At 46.2% G+C, this 16,770-nt stretch overlaps 1 protein-coding gene across 3 annotated transcripts in view; it reads left to right on the top strand.

Annotated features, from left to right (window-relative positions):
- Nucleotides 1-16,770, top strand: part of TRIO (trio Rho guanine nucleotide exchange factor) — a 217,794-nt gene that overhangs the window by 155,970 nt on the left and 45,054 nt on the right. For all 3 annotated transcript variants that reach the window (XM_069958561.1, XM_069958563.1, XM_069958562.1), the window contains exons 36-39: nucleotides 4,238-4,524; nucleotides 5,924-6,094; nucleotides 8,777-8,869; nucleotides 11,097-11,245. In XM_069958561.1, coding sequence (XP_069814662.1) covers nucleotides 4,238-4,524; nucleotides 5,924-6,094; nucleotides 8,777-8,869; nucleotides 11,097-11,245 — 700 coding nt within the window. The remainder of the gene's footprint in view (nucleotides 1-4,237; nucleotides 4,525-5,923; nucleotides 6,095-8,776; nucleotides 8,870-11,096; nucleotides 11,246-16,770) is intronic.

Genomic DNA, 16,770 nt, shown 5'->3' with positions numbered 1-16,770 from the left:
AATGGAGTGTGACACGAGCGGAGACGCGCGCCTCCATCAGTCTGCTGGCGGGTGCCAGGTGCGGAATGCACAAAGGGTTATCCTTCGCCATTCCGCAGTGTGCACGTACCCTTAGAGTGTATGAAGGAAGGGACACCCAAATCCAGCCCCCAGATGCCCCCCCCCCCCCAATCCTCCGAGTTAGTGGGGAGATCGTTCAGGAACTGATCTTCCCACTGCTAGATAAAGGTTACCACCTGTACGGGGATAACTTTTATACCAGCTCCCCCTCTTCCGGTCCCTCGCTGCCCGAGCTACTGTAGCTTGCGGCACGATCCGTAAATATCAGAAGTAGTAATAAAGCCCTAATATTTAGCAGCCATGGAGCGGACCCAGCGCTTCTGGATATGAAGGACCCCGTATCGCACCAGGACAACATTTTCCAGGTGACGTCCCCCACACTGGAAAACAGGAGACCCCAGAAGAAGTGCAGAGTGTGGCGTAACAGGGGGATCAGGAAGGACACCATTTTACAGTGTGCCACCTATCCTAATCACCCCGGCCTCTGCATACTGGATCGCTTCAAGGCGTACCACACGTCATTGGGGTTTTACATTTACTAAATTCTGTCCCTTATTCCTATTTCAGGGGTCACGTTGATCCAGGGATTATTCTGATCGCCATTATGGAGTCGGGAAGGAATTTTTCCCCTGTGATGAGGTTACTGTCGTCTGCCTTATGAGGGTTTTTTTTTTGCCTTCCTCTGGATCAACACAGGTTGAATTTGATGGACACCTCTCATTTTCAACCTTATAAACTAATAATTGGCCTAATACCCCCAAATAAATTAGAATTGTCCCTTTTCCCCAGCTAAATAGGTATGGCCGCCATTCCCATTAGAGGATGCCATGATGCAATTATAAACCCTCTGTGATGCCAGGGCAGTAGAAACCCCCCACAAGTGACCCCATTCTGGAAACTACACCCCATAAGGAATCTAACAAGGGGGGCAGTGAGGATATGGCCCCCTGGTGACGGCCACATTTGGGACGTGAAAATGAAAAAATTGTATTTTTTATTTTCATGGCACATGTTCCACTTATGTGCCTGTCACCAGTGGGGTCCATATGCTCACTGTACCCCTTGTTGGATTCCTTATAGGGTTTAGTTTCCAGAATGGAGTCACTTGTGTGGAGTTTCTACTGTCCTGGCAGCACAGGAGCTTTGTAATTGCGACATGGCCTCCATCCTCCATTCAAGCCTCTAAATGGCGCTCTGTCCCTTTGGTGGCTTGCCCTGTGCCCATATGGCACATTATATCCACATGTGGGGTATTTTCGTACTCAGGGGAAATTACCCTACACGTTTTGTGTTCACTTTCTTTTTTAACCCCTTGTGGAAAAGGAAAAAATCAAGGCTAGACCAACATGTTTAATTTTTACACTAAATCATTGATCTTGTCTTGATTTTTTTCATTTTCACAAGGGGTTAAAAGATAAAAAAACACTAAATGTGTAGAGCAATTTCCCCTGAATATGGAAATACCCGACATGTGGACATAAAGCGCCATGCGGGTGCAGGGTAAGCCTCCAAAGGGAAGGAGCGCCATTTGGCTTTTTGAGGCTGGATTTGGCTGGAATGGATTTTGAGGGGCCATGTTGCATTTAAAAGGCCCCTGTGTTGCCAAGACAGTTGAACCCCCCCCCCCACAAGTGACCCCATTATGGAAACGACACCCCTTAGGGAATGTAACAAGGGGTGTAGTGAGCATATGGACCCCACTGGTGACGTGCACAAATGTGGAACAATATGGCGTGAAAATGAAATATTACATTTTTTACACTATAATGTTGGTTTAGCCTTAAATTTTTCATTTTCACAAGGGGTTAAGAGAAAAAAACACACAAAATGTGTAGAGCAATTCCCCGAGTCCGTAAATACCCCACATGTGGACATAAAGCGCCATGTGGGCGCAGGGCAAGCCTCCGAAGGGAAGGAGCGCCTTTTGGATTTTGAAGGCTGGATTTGGCCAGAATGGATGATGAACGCCATGTCGCATTTACAGAGCCCTCGTGCTGCCAAGACAGTGGAAACCCCCCACAAGTGACCCCATTCTGGAAACTGCACCCCTCAAGGAATCTAACAAGGGGTGCAGTGAGGATATGGACCCCACTGGTGACGGGCACATTTGTGCCGTGAAAGTGAAAAAATGAAATTTTTCCCTTTCACGTCACATTGTTCCACATTTGTGCCCGTCACCAGTGGGGTCCATATAGTCACTGAACTCCTTGTTAGATTCCTTGAGGGGTGTAGTTTCCAGAATGGGGTCACTTATTGGGGGTTTCCAGTGTTTTGGCAGCACGAGGGCTCTGTGAATGCGACGTGGCCCTTAAAATCCAGTAAAATCCAGCTTGCAAAGGCCAATTAGCGCTCCTTCCCTTTAGAGGCATGTCCTGCACCCGCTTGGCACTTTATGTCCACATGTGGGGTATTTCCGTACTCTGAAGAAACTGCGCTACATGTTTGGTGTTTTTTTTTTCTTTTATCCTCTTGTAAAAATGAAAAATTTATGCTAGAACAACATTTTAGTGTAAAAAATAGAATTTTTCCTTTTTTACACCACATTGTTCTGAAAATCTGCGAAGCACCTGTGGGGTCCAGATGCTCACCGCACCCCTTGTTACATTCCTTGAGGGGTGCAGTTTTCTAAATGTTGTCCCTTTAGGGGTGTTTTTTAGGTTTTGGCACCCCAGAGCCTCTGCCAACCTGAAGTGGTACAGTCAAAAATGACCAAATATAACGGAGGCATTGAAATTCACTAGGCGCTCCTTTATATCTGAGGCTTGTGGTTGCGTCAAATAGCGCAATAGGGCCACATATAGGGTATTTCTATAAACTGCAGAATCGGGGCAATCAATATTGGGGTGCATTTCTCTGCTAATAGGTTTATTATTATGAAAGATATTGGATTACAATAAAATCTCTGCACAGAAAATAAAAATTTTCACATTTCTTACACACTTCGCTTTTATTTCTGTGACTCCCCTAAAGGGTTAAAAAACTTTCTGGATGTGCTTTTGCAGAGTTTGGGGGGTGCAGTTTCTGAAATGGGGTGCTTTGTGGGGCTTTCTAACATACAGGCCCCTCAAACCTCAAATACACTTTGAACCTGAACAGGTCCCTAAAAATATCTGATTTTGAAATTTTACAGAAAATTTGGAAAATTGCTGTTAATGTTTTAAGCTTTCTATTGTCTATAAAAAATTAAATATAGTTTAATAAATGCCGCCAACATAAAGTAGACATGTTGCTAATGCTATTTAATATATAATTTATGTGGCATAACCATTTTCTGTATAAGCAGAAAGGTTTCAAAGTTTGAAAAATGCATTTTTTCACAATTTTTCACGTTATTTTGGTGTTTTTCATAAAGATTCGTTATGAGTATCGACTCCATTTTACCAGAAATGTAAAGTACAATATGTCACGAGAAAACAATCTCAGAATCAGCCGGATAGGTAAAAGCATCCCGAAGTTATTAATGAATAAAGTGACACTGGTCATATTCATAAAATTTGTCTCTGTCCTTAAGGCCATTTCAGGCTCTGTCCTTAAGGGGTTAAAGTGTGGACTTAACAGCACTTTTTATCAGCAAAAGTCAACATATTGGGGGAGATATATCAAACCTGGTGTAAAGTAAAACTGTCTCAGTTGCCCCTAGCAACCAATCAGATTCCACCTTTTATTTTCCAAAGAGTCTGTGAGGAATAAAAGGTGGAATATGATTGGTTGCTAGGGGCAACTGGGACAGTTTCACTTTACACCAAATTTGATAAATATCCCCTATTGTTTTTCAGGAATATTTCTCTTTTCTTAGATCACTATTTCCCCACTCAGTCACCACCCTGCTCACTTTGCTCCTACAACCATTAGCAGAAGCAGGTGCCATGACTGTTTCTGAGCACTACACAATGGAACAGTTTGTAAATCCATTGAACAAAGCTGATGCATATCAGCAAACAGATACACCCAAACAATATAAAGCCAAAACCACATTTCTTTTTTCAAGTTGTATTAAAATGTGTTTTTTTGTTAGGGCAAATTTTATTGAATTGTCAGATCTGTGAGTGTGGTTATTTTTAGATTTTTGGCTTGAAAACTATTTTGATGTTACCATGTATGGAGTTTTATTGCAAAAGGCTTTTCTTTTTTATTTTCTTTTTTAACATTTCTATAATTGTTTTTTTTTACTTTTTAGACTCCATTTCGGTTAATGATGCTAGTCCCCCAGCGTCGTTGAATTCATTACAGCCACATATGGTTAATACACAAAGTTCGCCGGGTCCCAAGCGACCAGGTAACACGCTAAGGAAATGGCTAACAAGCCCTGTGAGAAGACTCAGCAGTGGAAAAGCTGATGGACATGTGAAAAAGATGGCTCATAAACATAAGAAAAGCAGAGAGGTGCGCAAAAACACAGACTCCAATTACCAAAAGGACTCTGATGACAGTGCAGCAACACCTCAAGATGAGACCATTGAAGAAGTGAGTGGCTTTTAACCGATCGTTTTATTTCTTTATTTTTAATTTGCTAAAATAAGTAGTATACAGTAAAACCTTTCTGAAAGACCAGCTCTTTGAGTCAACTGTCTTATCCAGGCCAGATTTTGTGTTTTTTTTTTTTTTTTTGTGTCAAGTTTTGTCTTCCTGGATTCTCCGGTCAGACTGTTTATTGTCCTCTACAAATGAATACATGATGAAGAAGGCAGCAATTCCTTTAAAGCGTGTTTTCATTTTTTCATAAAGAAGTATTTAGTCTTAGTTCTTGCTTTGTTGACTGTTTTGCTAAGGGGGTCGCTTATTGACATCACCACTGCAGTCTCTTTTGTAGCGTGAGTTAGTGCTATTGCAGTCCCGTTAATTTTTTGCAGAGGGCAATGAACAGTCTGTACAAGGTTTTTGACATTGCTTTGTCCAGGACAACTACACCATCCTTGGAACAGGACCTGGCTGCAGCCAGCTTTAACTTTTGTAAAGCTTACCACCTATTGTTCTATAGTGTTTACACAAGGAACATTTTATTTCTTATTTCTGGATGTGATTTCAGCTAGCCTGCAATTTTCCAAATCCTTTTCTGCACTGCATTCATTTATAATTGTTTTTGACCTTTTTTTGTAAAAAATGATGGAACACCCACAGAGGCTCTTAATGGTAACTGTGATGTAAACCCCAGATGTAACTTTTCCGGCTACTTCATATGTATGTTTACAGTAGAAGTAGCTTACTATGGTTGTGTTATGCATCATAGTCTTTATTGTGATTTGTAAAGAGTCCTATAACAAAACAAGCAACAAAATATACTGCCTTGTGAAAAACCACTCTGTGTGTGTGTGTGTGTGTGTGTGTGTGTGTGTGTGTGTGTGTGTGTGTGTGTGTGTGTGTGTGTAAAAAAAAAAAAAGCATAATGTGTCTGAAAAACTCATTTAGAGGTGATCAAGCCGAGCCTCCAGAACACAGATTAGTTCAGATTAGTTAGCTGTCACTCCTGAAACAAAAATAACAGCCCACTCAGTTAATCACAGGCTGACTGGGATGGGACAGCACCACGATCTGTTATTGGCTGAGCAAGCTGTCACTCTAGAGAAGAGTGATAGCCTGCAGTGCTGTCCCATCCCAGTCAGCCTTCACCATAGAAGAGGACTGGACCAGAGCGGAGAAGAAAGACCCTGAGGGAGTGCAGACATGTAATTATAATAAGCGTCTCTTAAAAATTGGTTAAGCACAAACCCAAACTTTACATTAAAGTTCTGCAAACCTGCCTAACCAAACTTTTGACAAGTTTGCTGATCTCTACCTTTATTCAATGTGCGTTTTTATAGCTTGCTAAAATTGACTTTTTACTTAATTTTATTTTAGTATTAATTTTATTCTTACTTTTATATAGAGAGTACGAAATGAAGGGCTTAGCAGTGGCACCTTGTCAAAATCCTCTTCCTCTGGCATGCAGAGCTGTGGAGAAGAAGAAAGTGAGGAGGGTCCTGATGCAGTTCCCCTACCACCTCCTATGGCTATTCAACAGCATAGTCTTCTTCAGTGTGATTCCCAGGATGATAAGGTATTGCAAACTATTTTACTTGCAAGTACAGAAATAAAACGTTTTTTTAACCAAAACATTCTTAAAGGCTTTGGACAGTAATCTACTGATTTTATTTATATATATATATATATATATATATAAAATCAAATTTTTTTTTGTTTTTTTTGTTAGTTTCCTGATTTCATCTTGAGCAAATTTCAGAATAGTCCACATAAAATAACTTCATACTATTTAGCTGTTACATTAAAGGAGTTGTCCCATCTGCCGACAATTCAACTCTGCAACTCTAAATCAGCTCAGCAGCGATGTGTCGTTAACTGAGGTTACACATGTCTCCAGAGACCATCCAAGCCCTGGAGATGTGTGTAGGCTCAATGGGAGAGAGGAAGTTAAACTATTCTTACAGCTTCTGACCACCTGAGTGCACAACAGCTGGGCCACCACTCTCAGAGCTGAGAATGGTGTTCGGAAACGTAGGCAACAAGCTGACAACAGTATGGAGGGAGAAAAGGGTAAAACTTCAAAGAAAGCAATTTTACAATATTGCTTTTATTTACATTCCCTATCACCTAACACAAGTTTAGGTGATGGAAATAGCTAAAAATAAAGCCCTTTGAAGGAATTTCTACTCTGTGTCAGAGAATAACGTGGGCGAATTACACACCAGCTCACACGGACATTGGAGAGGCAGCAGACATATTGTAGAGGAGAATCGTATAGGATGTGTACAAGTATATTGAGAAAGTACAGCTCATAGGCACTTTGTGAAGGCTGTTCAAGTAACCTAATGTTTGCACCCCTTCGTGACCAAAGGCGATTGATTCCATGTATGTCAAAGTCACACTGAAGCATTGCTCTCCTCCTCGGCTTCTGAGGCCCCCCGTTCTGAGAAAAAGTGTCGGAATTTCAAGCCCACATCACGGACGCCACTTGAAGTTCCGCCTGTCCATTGTTCAATGGGATTTCTCTTGCGTCTCCGCTTTCCGTCCACAGAATTCACATGTCAAGTCTTTGGGCGGAGAGCGGAGGCACACGAGAAATCCCATTAAAACAATGGGATGGGTGGAACTTGAGGCAGCGTCCGCCATGCGGGCTCCGCTTGAAATTCTCCCACCCTTGGCCCTTAGAGCCATAAGCCTTGTTTTTGTTTTTTTTTCCCCACCCACAGGGCATTTTGTGCCATAATGTATAGGTTTTTTTTAGTTTATTTTTATTGATGTAGATGGGAATTTTTAATCGCTTTTCATAATTTGGTGTTCTAAAATGCAAAAGTGTGGAAACCATAAACAATTAGGAGAATAAACTGGGATAAACATTCAGTAGTACATTTTGCTCTATTATTAGCATATGCACTGCAGAAATATGGTGATTTTACAGCGGAGAAGTAAAGCGCACACGTCTCACTGCCCCCTTCTCCTGATCTCAGACCCTGAAAAGTCAAAACTTTAGATTTTTGCTGTGACAGTTATGTTTCGGTCCCTTCCTGCATATGGACATGCTGGTGTGTCCAAATTAACCCGTAATCATAATGATACATGATACTGGGTACTGATCAGTACTGCAGTATATTATTCCTATGATCAGAAGGTCAAATAGTCAAGTCCCTTAGTGAGACATTAAAACTAAAAAAAGGTAAGTAAAAGTAAAAAATAAAGTAAAAAAAAAATCAAAATAAATCAACACACAATCCCCCATGTTCCACATTTTAGAAAAGTAGACATATTTGGTATCGCTGTGTATGTAATGATGCTGGCAATAAAATTATCACATGATTTAACCTGCACAGTGAATGCCTTAAAAAAGAACTTTCCAAAATTATTAATTTTTGTTTCTCTTTTCCCGTAAGATAACATAAAAGGTGATCAAAATGGTCCACTAAAAACACCACCTTATCCTGCAAAAAATTAGCCCTTACACAGCTTGGTCAGTAAGACAAAATTGAGTCTAAAAGTATAGTGATGTAATGATGTTATTTTTTTTTACTAATAAAACATTAAAAAGTACACAATTTGTGTATCTCCATAATCGAAACAAAGTGCTGAATAAAATTTAATGCCTTTTTATTTTATTCATATCTCCTATCAAACTATGAAATAAAAAGTGAACAACATATTATGTGTACCTAAAAATGTCACCAATGAATATGGTGACTCTTCTTGCTGAAATTAGGCCCTCAACTAGCTGCATTAATGATGGAATAAAATTGTTATAGTGTGCGAAGGTGCTCCTTTATGGGCACACCAAGTGAACAGTAAAAATGTCCATTTTACCAATAAAAGAGTTGCTGTTAATTTTCTGTTGGACTTAGCTTTTGTTGGATCCTGAAGGGTACAAGCGCCTTTGGATGCAATCCATCTGTCTACTTCCATCCTGTTATTCTACTTAGTGGCCCCAGGAGGGTGCTCCGGAGGATGGTGGCAGCTCCCCATCCACTCTTACACTGTATTTTGAGTTGTGGCGAACAACATGACTGATCCAGATAAGCAATACAAAGGAGTTTTTAAAGGATCTAACCTTGGCTCTCCAGCAGTTGCTAAACTACAACTACCATCATGCATGGGCAAGCATGATAGCAGTTGTAGTTTCGCAACAGCTGGAGAGCCAAGGTTCCCTATCCCTGATCTAACCGCAAATGGGGGCAACCCCGTGGTCATGCACTGTCTTTTAAGTGTTTTAAACTAGTCTTTTCTTTGTCTCCAGACATCTAGATTGCTGACACGCCCAACTAGTTCTGAAACTCCAAGTGCCGCTGAACTTGTTAGTGCTATAGAAGAACTGGTTAAAAGCAAAATGGTAAGTAGCATTTACTGTGTAATAAATGAGATGTCAGAATGGTGGTCCATCATGTGACAGATCAGCCTCTGTGCCATTTGAATATACAATAGCCTAAATGTAATGTAATTTTTTTTTTTTTTTTTTTTTTTTTCGTTTTCAAAGCTCTGGGAGGGCTCATTTTTGGGCTTTGATCTGTTGTTGTATTGGTATTATTTTGAGCTAATAAGGATACTTAGAGGAGTGGCTAGAGATGCTTTTCTATCAGTTTGATGCAGCATAGCGAGTAAAAGATACAAGGAATTTCCAGCACATGAAGGAAAACCAGGCTTGTTAAGGATTATTACACACCAAACACATGAGCACTGACTCAAACATGTTTCAGGCTATTGTGACCCTAAAGGTGCCTTTATACAGAGAGATTAATTTTACAGATTTTTGAAGCCAAAGCCAGGGAGGGATTTGAAATAAGGCAAAATCTCAGTATTTTCTTTATGACCTGTTCCCAGTTTATAGTCTGTTCCTGGCTTTGGCTTAAAAAAAATCTGTCAGATTAATCTCTCTGTGTAAAGGTGTAAAGTCATGGACTAATTTACTCAGCTTCTATGAGAAGGTAGGTTTTTGGACTTGGGTGAGGCTGTGGATGTTGTGTATCTGGACTTTTGATTCTGTGCCACATAAAAGGTTGGTCTATAAAATGAGCATTTTGGAACAAGGGGAAAGTATACGTAAATGAGTGAAACAGATGGTGCTTATTGATGGAATATACTCAAAAGTGGGGGGATTGCAGAGTAGAATTTGAATATTTGAAGATGACGCTAAATGGTCATCACAGAGGGATGTGGAAAAGCTGGAGGCTTGGGCAGAAAAATTGCAAATGATGTTTAATGTGGACAAATGTAAGGTTTTGCCCTTAGGCAGTAGAAGTACAATTATGTGCAAAATAAAACACTAGGTAAAACTACTTCTAAAAAAGACTTATTGGTGGACTTGGGGTATTGGTGGACTGTAAACTTAACTTTAGTTGTCCTTGCCAGACTGCGACTACCAGGGTTGTTACAATTATGGCAAGCAGAAAAAGAGGGTTAGATGCAAAAGATGAGAACATAGTCTTGCCTCTTTACAAATCGTTAGTCAGACTACACATATAATATTGTGTATATAAGAAAGATGTGGCTGAACTGGAGTTGGTACAGATGAGAGTAACCAAGATAGTTAACAGAATGGGTGGGATACAGTACCATGACAGATAATGAAGCTTGGGGATATTTAATTTAACCTCTTAAAAATAAATGAGTAGAGAATACAAAGAGGACCGGCTCCGAAGTTGCATCAGCAGCTGCAGGGAGCGTGGAGAAGCAAAGAGACCAGGGAGCTTGGAGAGGTAGTGTAAGAACTTTATTATTTTCTATACACATTCATCAGTAGTTGGCCTTGCATGGCAATTACGTGTAGTGATGGTCTTATGATGGCTGATGAATGTGTATGGAAAATAATAAAAGTTCATACATTACCCCTCCACACTTCCTGTCCTCTTGGCTGCTCCACACTCCTTACAGCCACCGGTGAAACATTAAATACTGGTGTAGAAGGTTTAGTGGTGGCTGTGGCGAGAGTGGAGAACCAAGAGAGCACTGGGGAGCTCTGCGATAATTGAGCTGCGTAATAGGCTCAGTAAATCAGACAATTCATAGGGCCCTAAGGCTGTTAATAATGACTTCTCTTCTAAAGTCTTTGCTCACATAGAGCAGCCAATAAGATAGTTCGATAAAGGACTCCTTCTCCCCAAGTGAATTATTTTACGTTTGAAAGCCTTGAATCTCCAGTAATGTCAACCCTATTGTACACCTTTGTATCATCAGCACATAGACAAACCTTGCCAACAAAACCTTCTCCTATGGCGTTCACAAACATATTAAAAGGAGCAGGACATACTGTCAGTATTCAAATAATAGATTCCAGAGGTTATCCAGAATTTGAAAAAGCCTAGCTACTTTCTTGCAAAAACTGCACCACACCTGTCCTAAGTTGTGTTTTGCTTTGCACTTCAGCTCCATTTACTTCAATGGAACTGAGCTGCAAAAACATTTCCAAACTGTGAACAGAAGACGTGCTGTTTCTGGAAGAAAGCAGCCGTGTTTTTCTAAGCCTTGTCGATCTCTTTTAAAATTGAAATCTGTAGCGCTGTACTTTATATCCTGTACCTAAAATGTTAGAGTGTATTTGACGTAATATTGGGACCTTACAGGCCTTAGAAGACCGTCCAAGTTTTCTTCAAGTAGACCAAGGTGACAGCAGCAGCCCCTCTTTTAATCCATCAGATACATCACTATTGTCTTCAGCATCCCCGATAGAAGAGATGGAGGAAAAGAAGTCCAGCTCCTTAAAGAGACGACAGTAAGGAAAATATTATTGTTTTATTCTAAATTACTTAGGCTGGGTTAACGCTTCGTTTTTGCAATCTGATCAACATGTTTTTTTAATTTTTTATAATGGAAGTCAGTGGAAAAATGGATCCAAACGGATTACACACAATTGCATCCATTTCTTGTGCCTGTCATTGGGGGACACAGCACCAGTGGGTATAGGCTACTGCCACTAGGAGGCGACACTAGACAGAAGAAGAAGTGACTCCGCCTGGCAGGCTATACCCCTCCTACAGGCACCAGGCTAACTCAGTTTTAGTCTAGTGTCCGTAGGAGGTAGACACAGGTGCATGCACCTCCATTTTTTATTTCTTTTTCTTTTCTTTTAGGTTATCAAGGGGACCGTCGGCGTGGGCTGCCACATCAGACGCAGTTCCCCCTGAGGGTGCATGGAAAGTTTCTTTTCCCTGCGCCGGTCACCCGTCCCCCAACGCCCGCTCCCTGCGGCAGGATACCGGTCCCCCACAAAGGTGCGAGGTGACCGAAGGGGTGACCCTGCGCGCACCTGAAGACGCCGGACAAGTGAGTATTCCTGTCCTTAGCCCTCTTTGGAATCTGGGGGGGGGTCATCCTACCAGGGCACCTAATTACTCCCCTTCCCTGCCTCTTCCCCTCCTGTCTCTCTCCCTCCCTGCCTCCCTCTCAGAGGCCCTGGGCAAGATGGTCTGTGCGGGCCTCTTTCTTCAGGGAGAGGGGGTGGAGGGAGTCTCTGGAGCTCCTGCCCGCATGCAGCAGCTCCATAGGGGCGACCGGGTGGTTTACCGGGCTCTTCTCCCTTCCTTTCTGCCGGCGGCCGCGTTCTTCAGCGCTCCGCGCCGCCGTCTTGCTGCCGCCGGCCTGCCCATAAATTTAGCCCCCGGCTTCTGCCGGAGCTAGGCCGCATCTGCGCACACGAGTGACGTCACGGGGGCGGAGCGCCCGCCCGTTTTCGGCCCTTCCCGCCGCTCTTATTGGCTACTCCTGTAGCCCCCACCTGCTCCTTCCTGTGCCCCCTCCCTTCCTCCTCTCGTCTCTGCAGCGCAGCAGCTTGTGGCCACCTGCTGTTCTCTCTGCCTGCCAGTACAGCAGCCTCAGCTCCCTGTGCACAGCAGCAGCAGCAGCTCAGAATCCACAGCATCCAGCGTGCTCCAGCATCCAGTGCAGCTCCAGCATCCAGTGCGGCAGCAGCTCCAGGGTCGGGTAGGCTCACCCAGTGGGTGATATTCCCCTCCTCTCCAGGCTACCAGCCCTAGCTACCATGTCTGGTCCCCGGGACGACCCCCCTAGGCAGCTCGCTCCTGCGGCTGTGGCGACACACTTTGCGTGTGCTCGCTGCAATAAAAAGTTCCCCTGCGGTCAGCCTGGCCCCCTCTGTCTGCTATGCCTTAACCCTAGTGCCACCTCCCAGGAGACCTCCCCTGCAGGTTCAGATGCAGCCTCCCCTGAGTGGGCTAGATCCCTGTCCCAGGCGATCGGTGACCTCTCTAAGCTGTCCCAGGTCATGATCCATGCCATTGAGCGGTTGCCTTCCCAAGCGCCTCCAGCGGCGGGACCCTCCAGGGTATCTCCTGACTCGCCTTCCAGAGGACGGTCTCATAAGAGATCTAGACTCTCTGTCTCACGGTCACCTTCTAGGAGATCTAGACTCTCTGTCTCACGGTCACCTTCTAGGTGTTCCTCTGACCCTTCTCCGGACAGATCCACTACAGGCGGTTCCCCTTCCCAGCGACCCCTCTCCGCCACCTCGGGGGACCCCTCTGACTCTGCCTCAGAGTCCGACAGGGAGGATCAGCTGGCCTCTGCAGTGCAGGCCTTGATCCGTGCAGTGCGGGACACCTTACATATTGCAGAAGAGTCCCCTTCTACTTCCAGGAGTGAAGTCTCTTTCAGTCGCCATAAGCGACAGCCTTTGGTTTTCCCCAACCATAAGGATTTTGAAGATCTAGCAAAGGAGTGGAATCACCCTGACCGGCGGATTCCATCCTCTAAGCGTGCCGAGGCCTTGTTTCCCTTCTCCCCTGACTTGGTCACTACATGGACAGTGCCCCCCTCTGTGGACCCTCCGGTTTCTCGACTTTCCAAGTCAACTACTCTGCCTCTGGCAGATGGTGCTTCACTCACTGACCCAGTCGACAAGAAAATCAACGCTTTTTCGAAGTCTGTCTTTATTGCGGCCGGTTCGGCCCTACGTCCTACCTTTGCTGCATCCTGGGTCAGCAAGGCTTGTTCCTCTTGGGCCAGGCAGTTAGTCCATGACCTCTCCCTGGACACCCCGCGCGAGGATCTCCTGCCTCTGGCCTCGCAGATTCTGCATGCGTCCAAATACTTGTGCGACGCTTCTCAGGAAGCTGCTCGTTTGTCTGCGCGGTCCCTGGCTAACTCTGTAGCCATCCGACGATCTGTTTGGTTAAAATGCTGGTCAGCTGATGCCGCCTCCAAGAAGGCTCTGACCTCTCTTCCCTTTGCAGGGAACAGACTTTTCGGGGAGCGGCTTGATAAAATAATCTCGGACGCTACAGGGGGGAAGAGTTCCTTGCTCCCTCAAAACCGGTCCCGGCGCCCTCAGCCTCACAGGCGTTCCAGCCGTTTCCGCTCCTTTGAGCCTCCGGCGCGTCGTCGCCCGGCTAAGGATGCGCCTCCAGCTCCTTCTAGGAAGCCCTCTTTCAAACCCCGCCCCTCCTGGCAGCCCCGTTCTCGCCCTTCTAAAGGTCCTGCCCCCAAGTCTTCTTCCTGATGGTCCTTTCCCTGTCGGGTCTCTCCCTCAAGTAGGGGGTCGTCTGCTTTCCTTCAAGGAGATTTGGCTCGCCCATGTGCCCGATGTGTGGGTACGGGAGGTGGTGTCTTCAGGATACAAAATCGAGTTCGCGTCCATGCCGCCTCCTCGCTTTTTTCCGTCAAATCTCCCACGCTCTTCGGCGCGGCTTTCCGAGCTTTTTCGGGCGGTTCAGAATCTCCTAGCTCAAGGAGTTGTGGTCCCAGTTCCTCCCTCCGAGCATTTCCAGGGATTCTATTCCAATCTGTTCACAGTCCCCAAAAAGGACGGCTCGGTCCGTCCTATCCTGGATTTGAAACGGCTGAACAGGTTCGTTCGCCTTCGGCGGTTCCCCATGGAATCCTTGCGGTCGGTGGTCGCGTCTCTAGAGCAGGACGAATTTCTTGCATCTATAGACATCCGCGACGCCTATCTGCATGTTCCCATCGCAGCCAGTCATCAACGTTTCCTACGTTTCGCCGTCGGTTCTGGACATTTCCAGTTCGTTGCCCTGCCCTTCGGGCTCGCCACGGCGCCTCGGGTCTTTACAAAGATCCTTGCACCTTTGATGGCTCTGCTTCGGTCAAAGGGGGTGGCTGTCCTGCCATACCTGGACGACCTCTTGGTAAAGGGCCGCTCCAAACAGGACACTTTGTCCAGCCTCCAGATCACACTCGATCTCTTGACCAATTTCGGTTGGGTGATCAATTACCGAAAATCTTCCCTACTTCCCTCCCGCTCTATGGAGTTTCTCGGGATGCTATTCAACACCGAGACGGCCCGTGTTCTCCTTCCTCCCAACAAAGTTGCCTCCCTGCGCTCGGCAGTCTCTCTGCTCCGCTCGGGCGCCCCCTGTTCGATTCGCCTTTGCATGCGAGTCCTGGGCAAGATGGTCTCCTCCTTCGAGGCGATCCCCTTCGCTCAGTTTCATTCGCGCCCTCTGCAGCGGGCGATTCTGTCTCAATGGGACAGGTCCCCTCTGTCTCTCCACAAGAAGATCCTCCTGTCCCCTGCTGTTCGCAGGGAGCTTCTTTGGTGGTTGACGTCTCCGGTGGTCCTCCTCGGCCGCTCGTTCCTCCCCCTCAATTGGCTGGTCGTCTCTACGGATGCCAGCCTGTCCGGGTGGGGGGCTGTCTTCGGGAGCCACACAGTTCAGGGCTCTTGGTCGCCGATGGAGGCTCGGCTTCACATCAATATCCTGGAGCTCCGGGCCATCTTTCTCGCCCTGTCTCAGTGGACCGATCTCCTGAGGGGTTACCCGGTCCGTGTTCAGACCGACAACGTCACCGCCGTTGCTTATCTGAACCGTCAAGGCGGCACCAGGAGCCGCTCTGTCATGACCGAGGCCGCTCGCATTCTCCATTGGGCGGAGCGTTTTGTTCCAGCCCTCTCGGCAGTCCACATTCCCGGGGTGGACAACTGGGCGGCGGACTACCTCAGCCGCGAAAGACTGGATCAGGGCGAATGGGCTCTACATCCCGAGGTGTTTCTTCAAATCTGCCGGCGGTGGGGATTCCCAGACGTAGATCTCTTCGCCTCCAGGCTGAACCACAAACTCCCCATCTATGTGACTCGAGCCCGGGATCCTTGCGCGTTCGCGGTCGACGCCTTGGTGACCACATGGGAGCAGTTCTCCCTGGTTTACGCCTTTCCTCCTCTGCCCATTCTCCCACGAGTCCTGAAGCGCTTCAAGGCACTCGGCGTTTCCGCCATTCTTGTCGCTCCAGACTGGCCGCGCCGATCCTGGTACGCCGACGTAGTGCACCTCCTGGCCGACGCCCCCTGGCGACTTCCCCTGCGGGCCGACCTCCTTTCACAAGGGCCAATATTCCACCCCAATTTACCTCAGCTGAGTTTAACGGCGTGGCTGTTGAAGCCGCGGTATTGAGGTTTCGTGGGTTCTCGGAACCAGTCATCCAAACCATGCTTAAGGCCCGTAAGCCTCAGTCAGCTCGGATCTACCATCGCGTGTGGAAGGCCTTCTTTTCTTGGTGCGAACAGAATAATTTTCACCCCTTGGTGTGTTCCACGCCCAAGATTCTTTCCTTTTTACAATCCGGGCTGGATAAAGGCCTCAGTCATTCCACCTTGCGTTCGCAGATTTCCGCCCTGTCTGTTCTTTTTCAGCGGGCTCTGGCTTTCCGCCCTCAGGTGAAGACCTTTCTTCAGGGGGTGGTCCATTTGGCCCCTCCTTTTCGACAGCCTTTAGAGCCCTGGGATCTTAATTTAGTCCTCGAGGTTCTACAAGGTCCTCCCTTTGAGCCTCTTTATGAGGTGTCTCTTTGTTTCCTTTCTTGGAAAGTCGCCTTCCTGGTGGCGATTACCTCCATCCGTAGGGTGTCTGAACTGGCAGCGCTCTCTTGTCGCTCCCCTTATCTGGTCCTTCACGAGGACAAGGTGGTGCTTCGTCCTCTTCCTTCCTTCCTGCCGAAGGTCGTGTCTGCATTCCACCTTAATGAGGACATCATTCTCCCCTCTTTTTGCCCTGCGCCCTCCCATCCTAGGGAACGGTCCCTGCATTGTTTGGACCTTGTCCGGGCCATACGGATCTACTTGTCCGTCACTGCTTCCTTTCGCCGCTCGGATTCCTTGTTTGTGGTCCCGTCGGGTCCGCGCAAAGGACTGGCGGCTTCCAAGACCACCATTGGGCGTTGGATCAAGGCAGCCATCACAGAGGCCTACCGCGTTCGTGGCAGGGCTCCTCCCTTTCGGGTCACCGCTCATTCTACTCGGGCTGTGGGGGCCTCTTGGGCGGTCCGCCATCA

The sequence above is a fragment of the Dendropsophus ebraccatus genome, chromosome 2, assembly GCF_027789765.1.
Source record: "Dendropsophus ebraccatus isolate aDenEbr1 chromosome 2, aDenEbr1.pat, whole genome shotgun sequence".
NCBI lineage: Eukaryota > Metazoa > Chordata > Amphibia > Anura > Hylidae > Dendropsophus > Dendropsophus ebraccatus.
The sequence above is the reverse complement of the archived record's forward strand: the minus strand, read 5'-3'. Positions and strand labels throughout refer to the sequence as shown.